Here is a 16,721-nt window from a genome sequence, read left to right as displayed (position 1 = left end):
ATGGTATAATGGCTTGGATTTTTAAAGTCTAGATATCTAGAGATCACTTGGCTAGCACCATACCTGCCAGCGTTTCACAGCGCCTTTCAAACGAGGGCAGTTTGTCATAAAAAACATCATCTTCTGACACTACGAACCAAAGAAATATAAAGGAATGGAAAACAAAAACACAAATACAAATCCCAAATGAAATCAAGCAGTACACTTCACGGATTGAGAAACAAGAATGATATTAATGGAAAAAGGAAACAAAACCTAATATACTGGGATAATGATAGGGTATAAAAAGGTGATGTGTTTATTTCATGATGGCTCTATGAGAAAAAATTAAAATTTTGAAAATGCCAGATTTCAGCATCTGTGAGTTTGGCTGAAGTCAGCTCTGTGGAAGAAATCACGTCCCCACCTTTTCAGGGAGTTGTTAAAGGCACTATCATTAATAATTGACTCGTGTAAGTGTATTTCACTCAGGCACAGTTCTCAAGTGGCCAGACATATGTCCATCAACAGAACCGCTTGGCAGAGTGCGGACAGCTCAACAAGATCACTTGGGATATGCCTTCCCCCTGCCCCAGTGGGAAAGAGTAAGCTTTCAATGAGACCATAAAAAAGGCAACAGTATAAACCTGAGGTTGCTGAATGAAGTATCCCATTTCAAACTCATTGGTATCCAAATTCAGTTTGCCTTGCACCTGTCTTTAGTAGTTATGGCCTGTTAATTTTGGACAACATTACTGTAATTCCGTCTTTGGCTATGGTATCCAGTTATGGCCAAATGTCTTTGTAAATTGATCACAACAGTTGCTCTGAACCCCAAATAGTTCCAGATCTTTGCACATAATCTCCTTTCTCCCCAACTAACAAATGCAGGTAATTGGAGTTCTATGCTATGTGATCAAAAAAAAGCACTCAGTTCCATAGTTCTTAAGAGTATTATTACAATTTCAATAAAAAATTGAATAAAATCTGTACAAAGACCAATAAGGGAGAATCCCCCCTATAATGTAGAGAAGATAAGGTCTATAAACAATGTTTCTTGGAAAAATATTCTACTGGCTTGCCTTCCAGACTTAGGAAGTAAAGTGGGGAAAATACTTCTTTGGCATTTTTTAAGGTTCTAGGATATAACCTGCCAATCAGTTTTTAATTATAGAGGTGGCTTCCTTGGTGGGTAGAACAAGTTAATGCAATGTCTGTAACATCTGTAGGAGAGGAGGAGAGGAACAGGACAAATGGAACTGGCACTAAGAAGGACCCTCCATAATCTGTCCAGAAACTAGGAAGCAAAACAGTTACGCTGGCAGTAACTGAACGTTATAATACTCTTTCATACCTGTTAGTGCGAAATGATGGAGAATATTGCTTTCTTTTGAAGAACTAATTTCGTATTTACAATCTCCTCAAAATGAGGAGCCTGCATCATGATGAGCACGGAGTAATGTAAAGAATTGTTGAATCAGTATATTATACACCTGCCACTAATGTAACACTGTATGTTAACTAGACTAGAATTAAAATAAAAAACTTAAAAAAATAATAGAAGGCAAACTTCACACACTAAAACAAACAAACAAACAAACAAGCAAACAAACAAAAAACCAAAAAATACCACTGCAAACACCAAAATGAGGAGCCTCAAATACTGCCATTTGTTTTTTCAGCTGAAGTTACAAAAGAGGGTTGAATAACACACTCACAATTTTTTTTTTTTTATGGCGGTTGGACATTGAGGGCTTAGAAGAAAACTTCATAACTAAATTGGGGAACTTAAAAGATGGGTTATTGGATAGTTCTGTGCTTGCCTTAAATACTTCAAGTGAAGTATAGAAGGAAAAATTTCCTTAAGAACTAGCCATGGAAATTGCCTCAAATTGATCTGGGATGGGGAAGCCAGATGTACAGGTTTTTCCAAAACAAATAGTAGAAAGAAAAAAAAAAGACTAAAATTAAATGTGGGAATTTTTAATTGAGATCAGGAATATCCATCTCCAAAGGATTTTCTGTGCAATACAAGCATTTTTAGAAGAATGTTTATCCAATTCAGAATTGCCACCCAGCTTGGAGACAAAGGCTTACAGGAAATACTGTATGATTTAGATGCTATGACTAATATTTCAGTACTGAATACAAATCACTTTTGCTCAAAGTTCTTCACCAAATGAGATATCAAAATCTACCTGATACTTCCTTTGGTGCCTGTAAATGGTTACTTTTCATTCATTCAGATGTGGGGGGTGGGGTTAGAGATGCAATTGAAAATGCATAATTAACAGCGAAGGGATATAATTAAGAGTGAATTTAACAATGAAAAATTTGTCTTTATGGTAGTCTTATTGTATTGGGGTACCAAAGAAATATTTTGCAAACATATAAACAAACAAACAAACCCTTATCACCCATAGAAAAAAGAAAAAAGTAATAAAAATGGATATTTAAATTAGAGATAGCTCTGTTTATCTTTAAATGTTTAGGAGTTTGTTTCTTAGAACAATTTTAAACATTTTCTCTATTCCCATAATATTAGTAGGATTTTTCCCCAAAATCAAATAGTGAAGGGGTATGAGTTTTCCTTGTGCGAAAGGGGTTTCTTATATATTTCATTGATTCTGATATGTGCACTTTTCACATTTTAACATTTCTGAAATTGGGATGGGTCTTAAAATTAAAGTGGTAAGAAGGCATTGCATCTTAGCTCACTTGACAGTTTTCCCTTCCTTTTTAGTCATATATAAAATAACAGTGCATCTTCTGATAGAAAGTGTCTTAAAGTCAGTGATATACAGTTCCAGAGGGGTTCTTCGTTATTTGAGTGTGGCAGTGCACACAAAGTCCTATTTTCAGGTGTGGAATCAGATTTACGACTTTGTAATCACAGCTTTCATGAAAGATTTTATGTCTAAAGTCTTTGGGGGCTGCATTTGTACAGGAATTGTGTGGGAAGATTAGGTTGGTCTTAAAAATTTAGTCCTTGAATTACGTTAAACTTTGCCATAAGCAACTACAAATAAATATGCACAAAGTTTCCACCACACTTGCCCCAGTTTGGGCTCAAATATCATAGGAAATGTCAAAAAAGTATTATGTGGTAGGAGGGAAATGTTGAGCCACCAATCTCAAAAATTTGCTGCTGAAATTCTTTATTCCCCCCAATGCCATTTGACTACCTAAAGTTGACATTCCAAGTCAGTCATGAATAGTTGGCCCTTTTGTGCTGAACGACCAAAGCACATTCTCTCCAGAAAGAGATAAACAGTAATACACAGAAGCTGTTGGTTAGTCATTTGACAACGTATTTACTTCAGAGAGAAGTGGCTGTCAGTTGACCCACAGCAACAGGAAGTAAAGAATAGGAGAGTGAGGAAGACGAAAACCAAATAAAAATAACAGAACCAAATGAATTAAATCAGAATGCTCCTCAGCAGTGAAGCAATATGAGTATCCTCTCAGGTGGCTTAATTTTTTTTTTTTTAACCCCTGTGTCATTCATCTTGAAAGAATGCATACTAGATGTGCTAAGAATCAAAGTCACTGGCCAGGATTTGAGATTTCCACAGCAGGGTGTATAAAAACACATGGTGTAAAACACAGGCACAGTTCAAATTCTCTGTGTGTAATTTTCTCTATGAATCTCAGTGAGTTTAAAGAGTATGTTAATCGGTCATCTGAGGTCACTTCAGGTCAGCTTTCTGAGTGACGGTTTCTTCTTCTTACTTTCTTCTCTGACCAACCAGGAAAATCACATGGGGTAGGTGGAAAAAATGATCTTGAGAAAAAAACAAAACAATGCCCCAAATAAAACAAAAACAAAAACAAAAACCAGAGAAGGAGTGGTGAAATGGCTGTAGCAATCAAGAATATTAGAGAGTGTTCAAAAACACAGGGTGTGCCTGGGTGGCTCAGTCGATTAAACGTTGGGCTCTTGATTTCTGCTCAGGTCATGATCTCAGGGTTTGTGACACTGAGCCCCATGTCAGGCTCCTCACTGACAGGGTGGAGCCTGCTTGGGATTCTCTCTCTCTCTCTCTCTCTCTCTCTCTGCCCCTCCCTCTCTAGTGCTCATGCTCTCTCTCTCTCTCTCTCAAAATAAGTAAATAAACATTAAAAAAAAATAAGGTTGAGACATTACAGAAAAAATGAACAAAAGCCCTAGAGAGAACTGACCTACTGGGCATCTTAAAATAGGAAGCCCCAAATTACCTCATTTGATGATGCAGAGAAAGAATAGACTAGGCTATGTAAATAATGTTAAATATCTGTCTATTAATGAATCTTACAAAATTGGATAGCTGGCTATATTTTTACCAAATTTGAAGGCTTCTTTTGAGGTGGCACGATTGAAAATATAGAACAAATGATACAGTTGAAGTTCTTTTTGGAGACCCTACGAGGCACACCCTGCAAAAACAGGTTCTCCAGAAGAGCTTCAGGCTTTGATCCAACTACTTCTCACATGGGCAGCTCTGTAGCGTGTTCCTCTTTGGTAAATAATAGCAGGAATTCATTTAGCTTTGGATTAATGATTCTCCCAAGCAATGCAGGATGGGCCGGCTGGTTTATGATATGGAAGCTTGGAGGGGAGTTCAGACAATAAAGGAAGACAATGGGAAAAAATGGAACGGGAGAGCCCCAGGTCGAGACACCATGCGAACATGAGACAGCAGCAGCTTATGGAAGATGGGTAATGAGGTATAGAAAGAGATCAGCCTTGGGACGAGGGAAGATGCTCCAGGCAAAATGAGGCATTTAAACCTGGGAAAACCATCCAGCTGAGCAGCCATTCTCAACTCTTGACTTTCATCACACCATAAGGAAAGAGGCACAAAGGCATTTACTGAAAATGCCAGCAATGACTTATTTCTCGGGGAAAATTGACCACACATCACTGAAAAGCACTAGAAAAAAATGTCAAAAAGTCTGTTCAAGTCCCACAATGCCAACACTTAAACCATCTGTCAACAAAAGGGCAACCAAAAATGATCAAGAAATGAAAGTTTCAAGAAAATAGAAGATCTAAATTTTTGTGATTTCTGATGTGGTACACGATTGGCACTTAAATATTCCTCCTCAAAGGAGAATGTTTTCATTATAAGAAATAATATATCAATTACAGGACCTTATTTGACGATTTCTTCTTTATTTTTATGAATAGCTATGTATGGAATAGCATAAGAGAATTCCTGCAAAATATAGGTGTTAATGTTCTTTTATTTGTTTATCTGCTTAAAGCATTTTGCCTCCTTTGCTGAGAAGGTGCTTTTAAAAGAAGAGTCAGCTGATAGTAGCGGAACACAGAGCAAAATAATTTCAACCAGAAATATAGGGCCTTGAGGTTTTCAGATCATAAAAAAGAGCCAGTCAAAACAACAAACGGATTAAAAGAGAGGAGATAATTTTTACCAACTGTGGGAGTGGTGGCTGCACTCAGGGAATTGGTGGACGATATTGAAGAAGTACTTTCAGCTCGGGCAAGGGGTGCTATCGGAGGAGGACTGGAAGAATGTATGGGAGGGCTAAAAGGTCTGGGCTGCAGGAAAAAGAAAAGAGATGGAAAATTAGATACACAGGTGGTAGCACTTTTGTTCCATGTTTTTGACATCTCCCAGCACCAGATACGATAACTCAGGTTCTTACAAGAGTACAGGTGACACCATTTTTGTCTTGAAATTGATTATATCCACACAAGAGCTTATGGATGGAGCTGGAGGAACCGTGAGACATGGTATGCTACACTCAGCAGGTATATCAGGCTTAGAGAAGCTGCAAACCGTGATGTGGTCAGTGACGTTTCAGGACTGTGAACATACATGCCCTCAGGGACTAAGCAGGTAACCTCATGTGAGAGCTTATACCCATTTAAGGATATTTACATACAATGTACTAAACTATGCTAGCTAAACCAAATATTGTGGACATCACCAGTTTGTGACTCCTGAGTGTTTGGATATCAAAGAAATTGACCTCTTCCAGAAGTCTCTTAATCATTCACACAGAATGTTTTCTACCTCTTCAGCCTTAAAACACAATGCAAGAAACACCTGGAACAAATTTATCAGGCTACCGCCCTCCTATGTATTCACATGGTGTGCCTAACACCAGTAAGTTTTCTTAGTCTAGGGATGGAAACCAGGACCTACCTACCCTACCCTCTCTTAGAGTCTTCTGAAAACAGATAAGTAGGGTGAAAGGAAACACCTCCCTTTTTAAAGGATTTAGCACAATTGAGCATTCCTATCTTAATTTGCATCAAACCCACTGTAGCAGAACTGACAGCCCCAGCTTCCAATTCCTACCGTTTTAGACCTTGACGTGAAAGATGGTAGTGATTTGGGGAGGGTTGAAATGTACACCCACCCTACAGTGACTGCCTTTCAGACGCCATCTGTCAGGGCCATTTGTACCAGTGATCTTGCGGCCATTGAGATGGCCTGTGTTAAGGTATTTTGGCTTCTGTTTGTCATTCTCACCCTGAGTCTCTGAGCAAGCCAGGGCAGAAGGGAACATACCACATCTCCAACTCCAGGTTTTCCTGGAGGTAGCTTTGGCCGAGATGGAGGCCGGGGAGGAGGCGGTGGAGGGGTGGTGCTACTGCAAGGAACCAAGGGAGTGGCTGGTCGAGCAGGGGATGATGCACCTGAAAGACAAACGGGTATTACAAATGGCTGGAAACACACATGGCCAAGAGCTGTCATCATGTGACTCCCTTTCCCCATCCCCACAATGCCAGTCCCAGATACTTTTCTTCACCTTACCAGTTAGTACACCCAACACTCTAGCATCTAGTGGTGTTTTTTTTTTTTTAACAAAGAAAAAAAAATCACTCAGAACTATAATTGATGGTAGAAGCTGAAGCTTATTGCCTTTTGTTGTCATGTGACACCCAGTGAAAGGTAAATCCTTTTATTACTCTCTGTGATGGAAAATATGCTTTAAGACCCTTTTAGCTGGGTGGTGAGTACCTTTTATTTTGACCACATGCACACTGAACTTAGAGTAAATTCTCTTGTTTTTGCATATTCAGGATTTATGTCCAAGGTGAAAATGGAGGTTAGACCTTGAAGGAAGGTGAACGATTTTTCTACATTATATATATATGTATATATATTTTTTAAAAACATGTATAAGAGAATTCTCCTTTTTACTGTGCATCAAAATATGAGGGCTAGCTTTAATAAATGTAAGTAAACCCTTGATGGCAAGCAAAGGACAGCATAGAAGAAAGTAAATGAGATGTGGCACAAGTATGTTGCATTTAGCATCTTAATAACAGAAACACATTGAATTTAGAGGATTGTGTTTTTTGAAGGAGGCTATTTTGGAATCTCTTCTATGTAGAGTTTGCCCGTGATGATTTTTGTGGTGATTTTTAAAAGGGCCTCTTGGATTTACTTTTCTGGCTGTCAATGACAAGCAGGAGAAACGCAGAAGACACACAGAGGCATGCACACTAATCAGCACACCGGTAGGGTCTCTAGATTCAGGGCTCTGTCTATCTTTAGCCAGATGTCTGGGATATGTGGATAGACTATTTGGCTAAACACCTTAAGAAATTCAGATCAATATTCCAAATAGTTCTTGTTCAGAAAAGTTCCAACTACTCTAGAGGGTTGTCACTTTGGTTGGAAGCACAGATATCAGCTGGTTCCAATAAACTTCTAAGAAACCCTGCCTCAGGAAAATAACCGCACAGGGGTGCCTGGGTGGCTCAATCAGTTAAGCATCAGACCGGCTCAGATCATGATTTCGTGAGTTCGAGCCCCACGTCGTGCTCTGCGCTGACAGCTCGGAGGCTGAAGCCTGCTTCCAATTCTGTGTCTCCATCTCTCTCTGCTCCTCCTCTGCTCACACACACACACTCTCTCTCAAAAATAAGTAAACATTTTTTTAAAAAGGAAAATAGCTGCTTACTCCTATCCTCCCGTCCTACATGCCACAAAACGATGCTCTCTGGAGAATCCTAGATGAGCAAGATGCTGATCTCCATCTACAGATTTTGAGATTCTCAGAGAACTTTGACATTGAACAGCAGAGTGTGTTGTGTTTCTTTCTATTTTATAACGTTCTTATTCTTAGTGTGAAACCCTACTAAAATTATTGCCACCTCCATCCCTACTTCTACTGACTCTCCACCTTTACCACTTTTTACTGTATTCTTACTTCTTATTTTATGAGGCCAAGATCTATGCTAGATACTTTACATGCATTGTCTTATCCCCATACTAAGTTTTGCAGGAAGGTATTGTAGTTATCCTAATCAGAGCTAAAGCTCAGAGATATTCAGTAATTTGCTCAGTCACACAGCTCAGATGGTCTACTTAACTCCAAAGCCCAAGCTCTTAAATGCAATGTCTTGTAGCTTGAGGTGGATTGTGGAATCCCATATTTTGCATAAAGCCCGCTCTTATGTTTGCATCGACAGATTGCACACATCTCTCTCAACATAAATATTTTTAGTCTTTGGCTAATCTGTTTTTGAATAAAAAAAATAAGATGTGCTTTGACAGGTTCCACTACAAACTTTTCTTTTAACTTAACAGATTCACACCCAGGATGTTTTCAGGAAACAGAAGTGACAGCAAAGAGATGAAAAGTAAACCATTAAACGACAAAGTCTTTGTGAGGAAGTTTCATGGGGCTTTTTCTAGGTTCTGTTTCACTGGAAAACCATGCCATAGGAATGGTTGAAAATATCTATCCATGGTCTATCTATTCTGTTTCCAAGTAATAGTCTTCTGAATCCAGCTCAGGAAAAAGTCAGCTGCTTATCCTTCTTCTACATGTTCCAGGAGGGAAAGTTTTAAAAACCATTATCACTACTGCTTGGGAAAGTAATATGGGTGCTGTCATCAAGGCAGTGTGGAATAATGAAAAAAAAAAAAACAACAACTGGACAAACTCAGTTGCTCCGAGTTCTGACCCTGTCTGCCTCTTATCAGCTGTGGGATATTAACTTCTCTGACCCTCAGCTTCCTATTTAAAAAAAATTATATGCCTCTACCTTACAAGGTAATTGTAACAAACAAAATGGAAAACGCATGTAAGTGTTTAGTAAACTGTAAAATGCTACACAAATAAATGGGACTAGATCATACAGATACAACTAAAAGCCAAGAAAAAAGTGGCTAGTAGTTAACTGTTCTCCTTTTCCTTTCACTTTTTCCTAACTGAATTGACTTGATTGGCTTGTTATGCAGTTGGATAGACAGTGAGGCAGTGTTTATGAAGCAAAATCCTCTGGACAGAACCCTGAGTTCAGCACAGGGTATTCAGCACTTGAGGGGTATTTCATAAGTGACCTAAGGCTTCCCATGCTTTTGTGAGGTTGCAAAACTGTTCATATTCTAAGAATGTAGAAGGCTGTACATCTCTATCCTTATCCTTTGATCTGGAATTATATTTTCATTCATTCTTCAAGCAGTTATTCATTCCCAACAGTAGCACTGGAAAAAACTGGGTATCACGATTTTAAGTTTAACTTTAAAAATCACGTGCATGTTATTTGAGTTTTGTGAGTTCAAAAAAGTTAGCAACCAATAACATGCTCTGAATCCATTTCTGCGTCAACTTGAAGTTCTAGCATAGTGTCTTTGGTAGCCCCTTGGAAACCACATAACTATTGATTCAACTTTCATCTCTCTTTGTTGGCTAGCGGCTTCCCTATTTAGACTGCCACTCTAAAAAGACTTGTAGTTAGGAAATATATTTGTTCAATTCAACCCCAGGTAGCTCACACTCATTTGTTTATGTGTGTGTGTGTGTGTGTGTGTGTGTGTGTAACATCTTTTAATATTGTCTTCGTTTCTCAAGTTGGAGAATGTTGCACTGAACATCCTATCTTTACTAACATCTCTCTTTCCCTAGTCTTTAAACTTGCTGCAGGCCAATAAAACTTTCTCCCTCCTATCTCCTGGCACATAACCCACAAGAAACCAGAAATGGCCTTTGCCAAGAGAATCATCATCTCCATTCCAATAAAGCAAAGTTCTGGCCAAACTAGGTATTTATAACTTTGCCATAAGGAAATTGGACTTCTTAAAGCAAATTCTTAACTTCGAACAGTTTTTCAACATCAGGTAAAGCAACTGATTGACAAGGCTGTGAGTACTGTCTAACTTGGTCAGTGACCAAGTGAATAAAATTTCAAAAGTGAGCATAATGACACCCAGTTAAATATAGTTTGAGACATACAGGAAAAGCTAGTCTCATCAGGCTAAGTATTATAAAAAGGAGGTCTTGGGGCGCCTGGGTGGCTCAGTCGGTTAAGCGGCCGACTTCGGCTCAGGTCATGATCTCACGGTCCATGAGTTCGAGCCCCGAGTCGGGCTCTGTGCTGACAGCTCAGAGCCTGGAGCCTGTTTCGGATTCTGTGTCTCCCTCTCTCTCTGCCCCTCCCCCGTTCATGCTCTGTCTCTCTCTGTCTCAAAAATAAATAAAGGTTTAAAAAAAAAAAAAAAAGGAGGTCTTGAGAAGCATTGCTAATCTTTAAAACATGTGGCCCTCTCTCATTGTGTTCATCTCTCATTGTGTTCATCGTAAAATTACATTTCTGCTAGTCTGTGTATATTCCATCAATAAAACATTACATGGCAAATAAACTAGGAATTAATTATGGAGATAATGGTGCAAAGTTTTATTTATTCATGAGCTTCATTGATCGAGTTCAATCTTCCACTTAAAAATTCAATCTTTTAATACCAGCAAAGTATAGTTTTTTCCAGTTCAATCATTAAGAATCAATAGTCTTTGGGGCACCTGGGTGGCTCAGTCAGTTAAGGGTCTGACTCTTGATTTTGGCTCAGGTCATGAACTCATGGTTTGTGAATCTGAGCCTCATGTCGGGCTCTACACTAACAGCACAGAGCCTGCTTGGGATTCTCTCCCCCCCCTCCCCCGCCATGGGCTCTCTCTCTCTCTCTCTCTCTCTGTCTCAAAATAAATAAATAAAAATTTAAAAAAAGAATCAATAGTCTTTACTGGTAACACCTGAAAATAATTTCAAATAAGGGTATGGCAGCTAAACATAAAGATGACAACCAAATTCTCAAAGATTTCAGAAAGAAAGCTAAGGCTCCCTTCTGCAGTCATTAGGTCAGTGGTCAATTCAATTAAACATCTTCCAGAGTCTTGTGGAAGGGGATGGAAGAAACGGATGAACAACAAAACTGCCTTGACCTCCCTTTCCCCAACTAAACATGACCATTTTGAGGACAGCACAGTGGCCTACCACTGGAATGAGGGGGTTATTCCTCTAGAAGTCTTTTCAGAAGACTGAGAGCCTCACCCTGGAAAGAGAGTACCATAGAAGACCCTGGAAACACACCCCTCTTTGACATTAGGCAGCCAGCTTCTTTGGGTTTGAAATCTGAACTGAAGGCTTTACCTAGGGTCTCTTTATTACCTTTACAGATAAGCAAGGAGGCTTATATCCCAAAAATGGTCTAAAAAAGCATCAGAGGATGGAAGCGGGTACTCTAACAATCTAGAAATGTAGAGGGGAGAACAGAGAAGTGGGTTTTGGAAGAAAACTTTTGGTAATCTTGTTGATGACACAGTGCAGTATACGTGGGTGTCAGTGGTCAAGTAAGTTTGGGATATTTTGTAACTAAACCCTGAAAGACTGCCTGGAGAGCACAGTGATTAAGAACATAGGTTCAGAATCAGACAGACCTGAGCATGACTGAATATCCCAAGTCTATCACCTGTAGCTGTGTAAACCTGGGAAAACTACTTGACATCTCTGAGCCTCAGTTTTCCCATCTGTAAAATAGGGGAAATAAGAGCATTTATCACATGGGGTTGTATGGATGAAATGATGTGCATAAAGCATTAAGATGATACCCAGGAGAAGAAACTATAGCTGTTATTATTAGCAAAATAAAGGCTATCAGAAGTCCTATAGTAAATAAAACCTTGCTGATTTTGTTTTAACATAATGTTCCTGAAACTTGTTTGTGTACCGAATCGTTTTCCTTTTTTATTGGAGGAAGGCACATGGGCACACATAATGATATAAAACATCGATATAAAACCTGTACCACCTGTGTGTGGTACAGGTGAATCTCCAGCCCTCTCCTTGATCAGCTGGGATGCTTAAAGCACAGGAATTTTCACACATAAAGCAAGCACTGAACTACCCCATTAAAAGAGGCAGCAATGATTACTGATTTTTAGAATAGAGACAAATGCCTCTCCTTCCTGTCTCTTACTAGATCTAAATAGCATAAACTTGGTCACCTCTTCCAGAGCAAATGTAAAACAAAAAGCACACGGCACCCCCGAGAAGGTGCCCAAACTGAACCCACAGGCACAGAAGGGAAGCACCAAAGGGTCTTGCCAGACAAATGTGAGCACCAGTAGAATAAAAACTATGGAAAAAGATACATTAGAAAATCTTGATCTTTCTTCGGTTTGCATGGCAGGTATTCCCATCCTATAAAGCTTCAAATAAAGAAATCCAAAATATCAGATTCAATATCAACATTCGCATATAGAGTCCCAAGTGTACATTTCTGATAGACTTTTCCATCACCTGTCATGATACTTAAAGTTGACTTCATAGGCTGATGAGCTTCTCAAAATCAAATCAGAGAATAATTTGTCTTCAGTGGCAGCTTGATTAACTTGTGGATGCAGTAAGGCATATTCTTTTTGCTGTCCCCTAAAATCTCCTTTTCAAACCCTACTTCTTTTTTTCTGAAGTAATTAGAAGGATTACTCTAATTGCTAATGGCTCTCCCCTACAAAAAAAGAAAGAAAGGAAAAAGAAAAAAAGTAGAAGAAGAAAGAATACATTCACCTACCAAAATTAGGACCCTTGGGGGAAAAAGTATAAATTTTCAGTTATAAGATGAATAAAGTCTGAGGATCTAATGTATACCCACCTAAACCCTAAACAGGTAAATATGTGACATGTGATGTGTTAGTTAACTTGATGGGAGGAAGCCTTTCAATATATATATATATATATATATATATATACATATATATATATATATAGTCACATTGTACACTTTAAGTATCTTACAATTTTGTCAATTATACTCAATAAAGCTGAAAACAAAGCAAAACAAACTAAAAAATGAAACCCTTCATACAGGCATCTGACAGGGAAATTATACACTTAACATGAAACACACTGGCTACGAAATCTGTCTTTCTAGAACTTTCCTGAATCCCAAATGATGGCACAGCAGCTTCCCTTACAAAACATACACTTTCTATCTGCAGGGTGGAAAGCAGGACACTCCTAAGGGCTAGGAGCGCAGGGCAGAACACATCCACAGACTCGTACTATGACAGTTAGCATTCAATGCACTAGGACATGCCATGGGGCCACAGAACACCCACACCAAAGGAGGGATGGCTGAAGCTCTAAAGCCAACTGCCAGGCAGGAGGAGGGTGTTGCTCACACTGCAGCAGCCATGGCCATTCCCGGTCACATGAAGCACACTCAAACAGTAAGACATACCACTGGTGGTCCCCGTACCACTGCCCGAGCCAGGTCCAGGGGATGAAACCACAGTCCTGTAGGTGGGTGGTGGTGGGGGAGGTGGGGTTGCTCTCTGTCCCAACCCAAAATCTTTGGGAGATGAGATTGTTTCTAAGTAATCATCTTTAATGAAGGTCTGCTCAGCGATTTTCTTCTGGACTTCTTCTAAATTGAGCGGCGATGGTACATTGCGAGGAGGACCAGGGGGTCCTGAGGGGCCCGGGGGGCCCGGAGGGCCCGGGGGCCTGGAGCTGGGGAGTCAGATGGGTTGTCTGATGCAGCTGGTGGGGACACCACCTTTTCCCTTGGAGTCAACTCTGGAGTAACATGTTCCGGGGACGTATCAGAAAAATGGACCCACTTTTCTTCAGCATTAACAGCAACAGACTTGGGGGACAACACTGGGCCAAAAATGCTGTCCAAGTCATTGATTGATGGTAGTTTTTCAATTTTGACCTCTGTGGCTGACTGGTCATTTCCTGTGGTTAAAGTAGTTGATTTTTAACTTTAATTAACTTTGTGAATATTATTTGTATGGGGTGGGGGTGGGAGGGGTGAGGCAAAGAATAGTAAATAGATTGCCTTGTGAGGTTAAAAATAACTAGACCAGAGCTGAAGGGGAGGAGAGAGTTCCCTGTCTCCATAATGTGAGAATTATCATTTTATGTTGTTATTTTACCCTTTTTGCTGGGTGACCCCAGTTAGCTATTTTTACCACCATTGAAAGCATTGAGCATGCTCCCGCTCTCAAAGGCTGCTCACAAGAGTGCAAAGTGTGATAATTTTGAAAAGGCTGCACTTTGAGAAGGTTCACAGAGTACAGCCTCTGAAACTGCATTCCAAAAGGGAGGTCCCTTCTGAAAGTCTGGCCTACTGAAATATAGACAACACAGTAGAAAAATAATTGATAGCTGAAAATCACCTTCATATTTGACAAAGACTGTCTACTTGAGCATATTAAAATGTTTAGTGAAACTAATAATATCTGTTAGTTTAAAAAATATCATAAATAGCTAAATACACCAGAAACAGTACTACGATTATTTAAAGGACTATCCCCACATATATATTTACACACACACACATATACACCCCACGTACAACACACACAGGTTATTGAGAAGACATTTACTACTTATTAGAACTATCACATATATACTTATTTAATAGGGAGGAAAATTGCAAAACATCTTTATAATTTCTTTTCTCATCAAGTTCAACCTGTTAACTTCGTAGGCATAACTGTGAAGTACATGAACCAGAAAAGTCTCTGGCCTAAACATTAGCATCAGCTATTCTTTTTAATTCTTACCAGTAATAAAAGGAAAAAAAATGAAAACCATCTTCTGCAGCCTGACAAGGAATGCTTAGTCAAAACAGCAATGTGAGGAAGTGCACTTCTTAAAACCTATTGAAATTAGAAACTGTTCCCTGAATAATTGTGGGGCATGAGCAGAAGCAACTAAACCTTTAAAGAACACTTTGGCTCTAAGAACTGGCTTAGTACTTCCATATTTCGTGTTCGAAAAGAATTAACCTTCAAGGTTCCCAGGCCACAGATAAATGGGGTAGCAGTTTGCATGTCCCACAATATTTATAATTTTGTTGCTGGTAGAGTTATTTGTCTCTAATATATTTATGGTAATACAAGGAATCAAAATGATTTGAACTTGGAAACACCCTTACCTATGATACTCTGGATGACTCTTTGTTGGATTTTAATCAGTATAAATTTCAAAAATGACTATGCCTTGCACTTGGTCTTATTGATGAATACCTACTCTGTAGCTCTCAAGCTCACCAGGCTGCATATATAGCGAAGGATGAAACTTCAATAGAATTCCAAAGGTGATAAAAACCATATTCTAAGGGTCCAGACACATAAAATAGCAATGACTGCTTTGGACTTGCTAGTCCAATAATAGATTATAAATTGCATGAATATGTAGTATTGATTTTAATAGAAGGTAAAATGTGCCTTAGAAATATCTGTCTAAAGGCATGTGGCAATTCCTTGCCATATTTCATTATCCTTACACATCTCTTTGCCATGGGATAATATGGATTACTGGGAAAAAAAAATTCCCCACCTCCCAAGCTTACCCATATGCTGCACATCCTGGGAGCCATCCTATGTCTTTGTAGACTAGACATAGTTTTAATTTGTAGTTTTAATTCTAGGAAAAAAAATTATCAGTTCTTGGGACAATGCAAATTGTGCCTTGAGATTTTGAATCTGTAAATCATTAAAATAAGATCCAATGAAGTGAAATACCAATTAAACAAGGACGTTTGCTATTGAGATTGTTTTCTTTCACTTCACACGTAAACGTGGCTCTCATTCAACAAAATGACACAGAGGGAAAATTAGTTGAGAAAGAGAACCGTTTTGTGAAACCTGAGAGTGATACTTTAAGTAAGTGGGAATGGAAGGAACACTGAATGCGAACATTTTCACGCTTTGTGTCTACAGCTTCTGACACATCCGTGTTGAGGTCCGGGGCCACCGCTGGTGGCCGTATCACCCCAGAACAGGAAAAACGGAAGCTCACCTGGTGCAACTGTTAGCGGGGAACCTGTTCGGGGCGGGGTGGCCGGTACATTTTTGGGAGGCAGTGGTGGAGGTGCTGCAAAGACACAGGAAGTCAGGCGTTATTGATGATTTTCTCCCTAAATTACACAGTATTCTGCAGGTCAGCAGGATGTGCGCTTTCATTCACATTCCTGCTGTTGGAAATATTACCACCATTAATGGTCTACAGATTTCTAAGTTCAGAGCTAAGAAACTGAAGCAGGACCCCTTCAGATTCTTCCATTTTATGCTAATAAGAATTTGTCAAAAGAATGTCAGATAATGATAATGTCTTCATTTTATTTATTCATTCCTTTCTTGGACGAACTTCACGCACCAACAAAGTTCTATATCCTGTACTAGGAACTAGAGGCAAAGGGCTAAATAAAAGAAGCCTCTGTCCTCAAGGAATTTATGAATGAATGGATGAATATCATGTTAACAGATGATTACAATCCAGGGATGGTCGAGGAAATGAGAATTATCTTGGTGGAAGCTCAGATGAGGGGGTTTTTAATGTAATCAAGATAGTATTGCCTAGGTTGAGTCTGGAAAGATTTCTCAAAGTCATATAACTTAGGGGCGCCTCGGTGGCTCAGTTGGTTAAGTGTCCAACTCTTGATTTTGGCTCAGGTCATGATCTCACAGTTGTGAGATCAGAC

General features: G+C 39.3%; 1 protein-coding gene across 1 annotated transcript in view; it reads right to left on the bottom strand.

The window, feature by feature from the left end:
- SGIP1 (SH3GL interacting endocytic adaptor 1) overlaps nt 1-16,721 on the bottom strand; it is a 200,121-nt gene that overhangs the window by 49,602 nt on the left and 133,798 nt on the right. Inside the window, 5 exon segments of the mRNA XM_042997502.1 lie at nt 5,398-5,524; nt 6,504-6,631; nt 13,467-13,727; nt 13,730-13,966; nt 16,040-16,114. Of these exon segments, the coding sequence (XP_042853436.1) occupies nt 5,398-5,524; nt 6,504-6,631; nt 13,467-13,727; nt 13,730-13,966; nt 16,040-16,114 (828 nt within the window).

Source organism: Panthera tigris, chromosome C1 (assembly GCF_018350195.1).
Source record: "Panthera tigris isolate Pti1 chromosome C1, P.tigris_Pti1_mat1.1, whole genome shotgun sequence".
Lineage (NCBI taxonomy): Eukaryota > Metazoa > Chordata > Mammalia > Carnivora > Felidae > Panthera > Panthera tigris.
The sequence above is the reverse complement of the archived record's forward strand: the minus strand, read 5'-3'. Positions and strand labels throughout refer to the sequence as shown.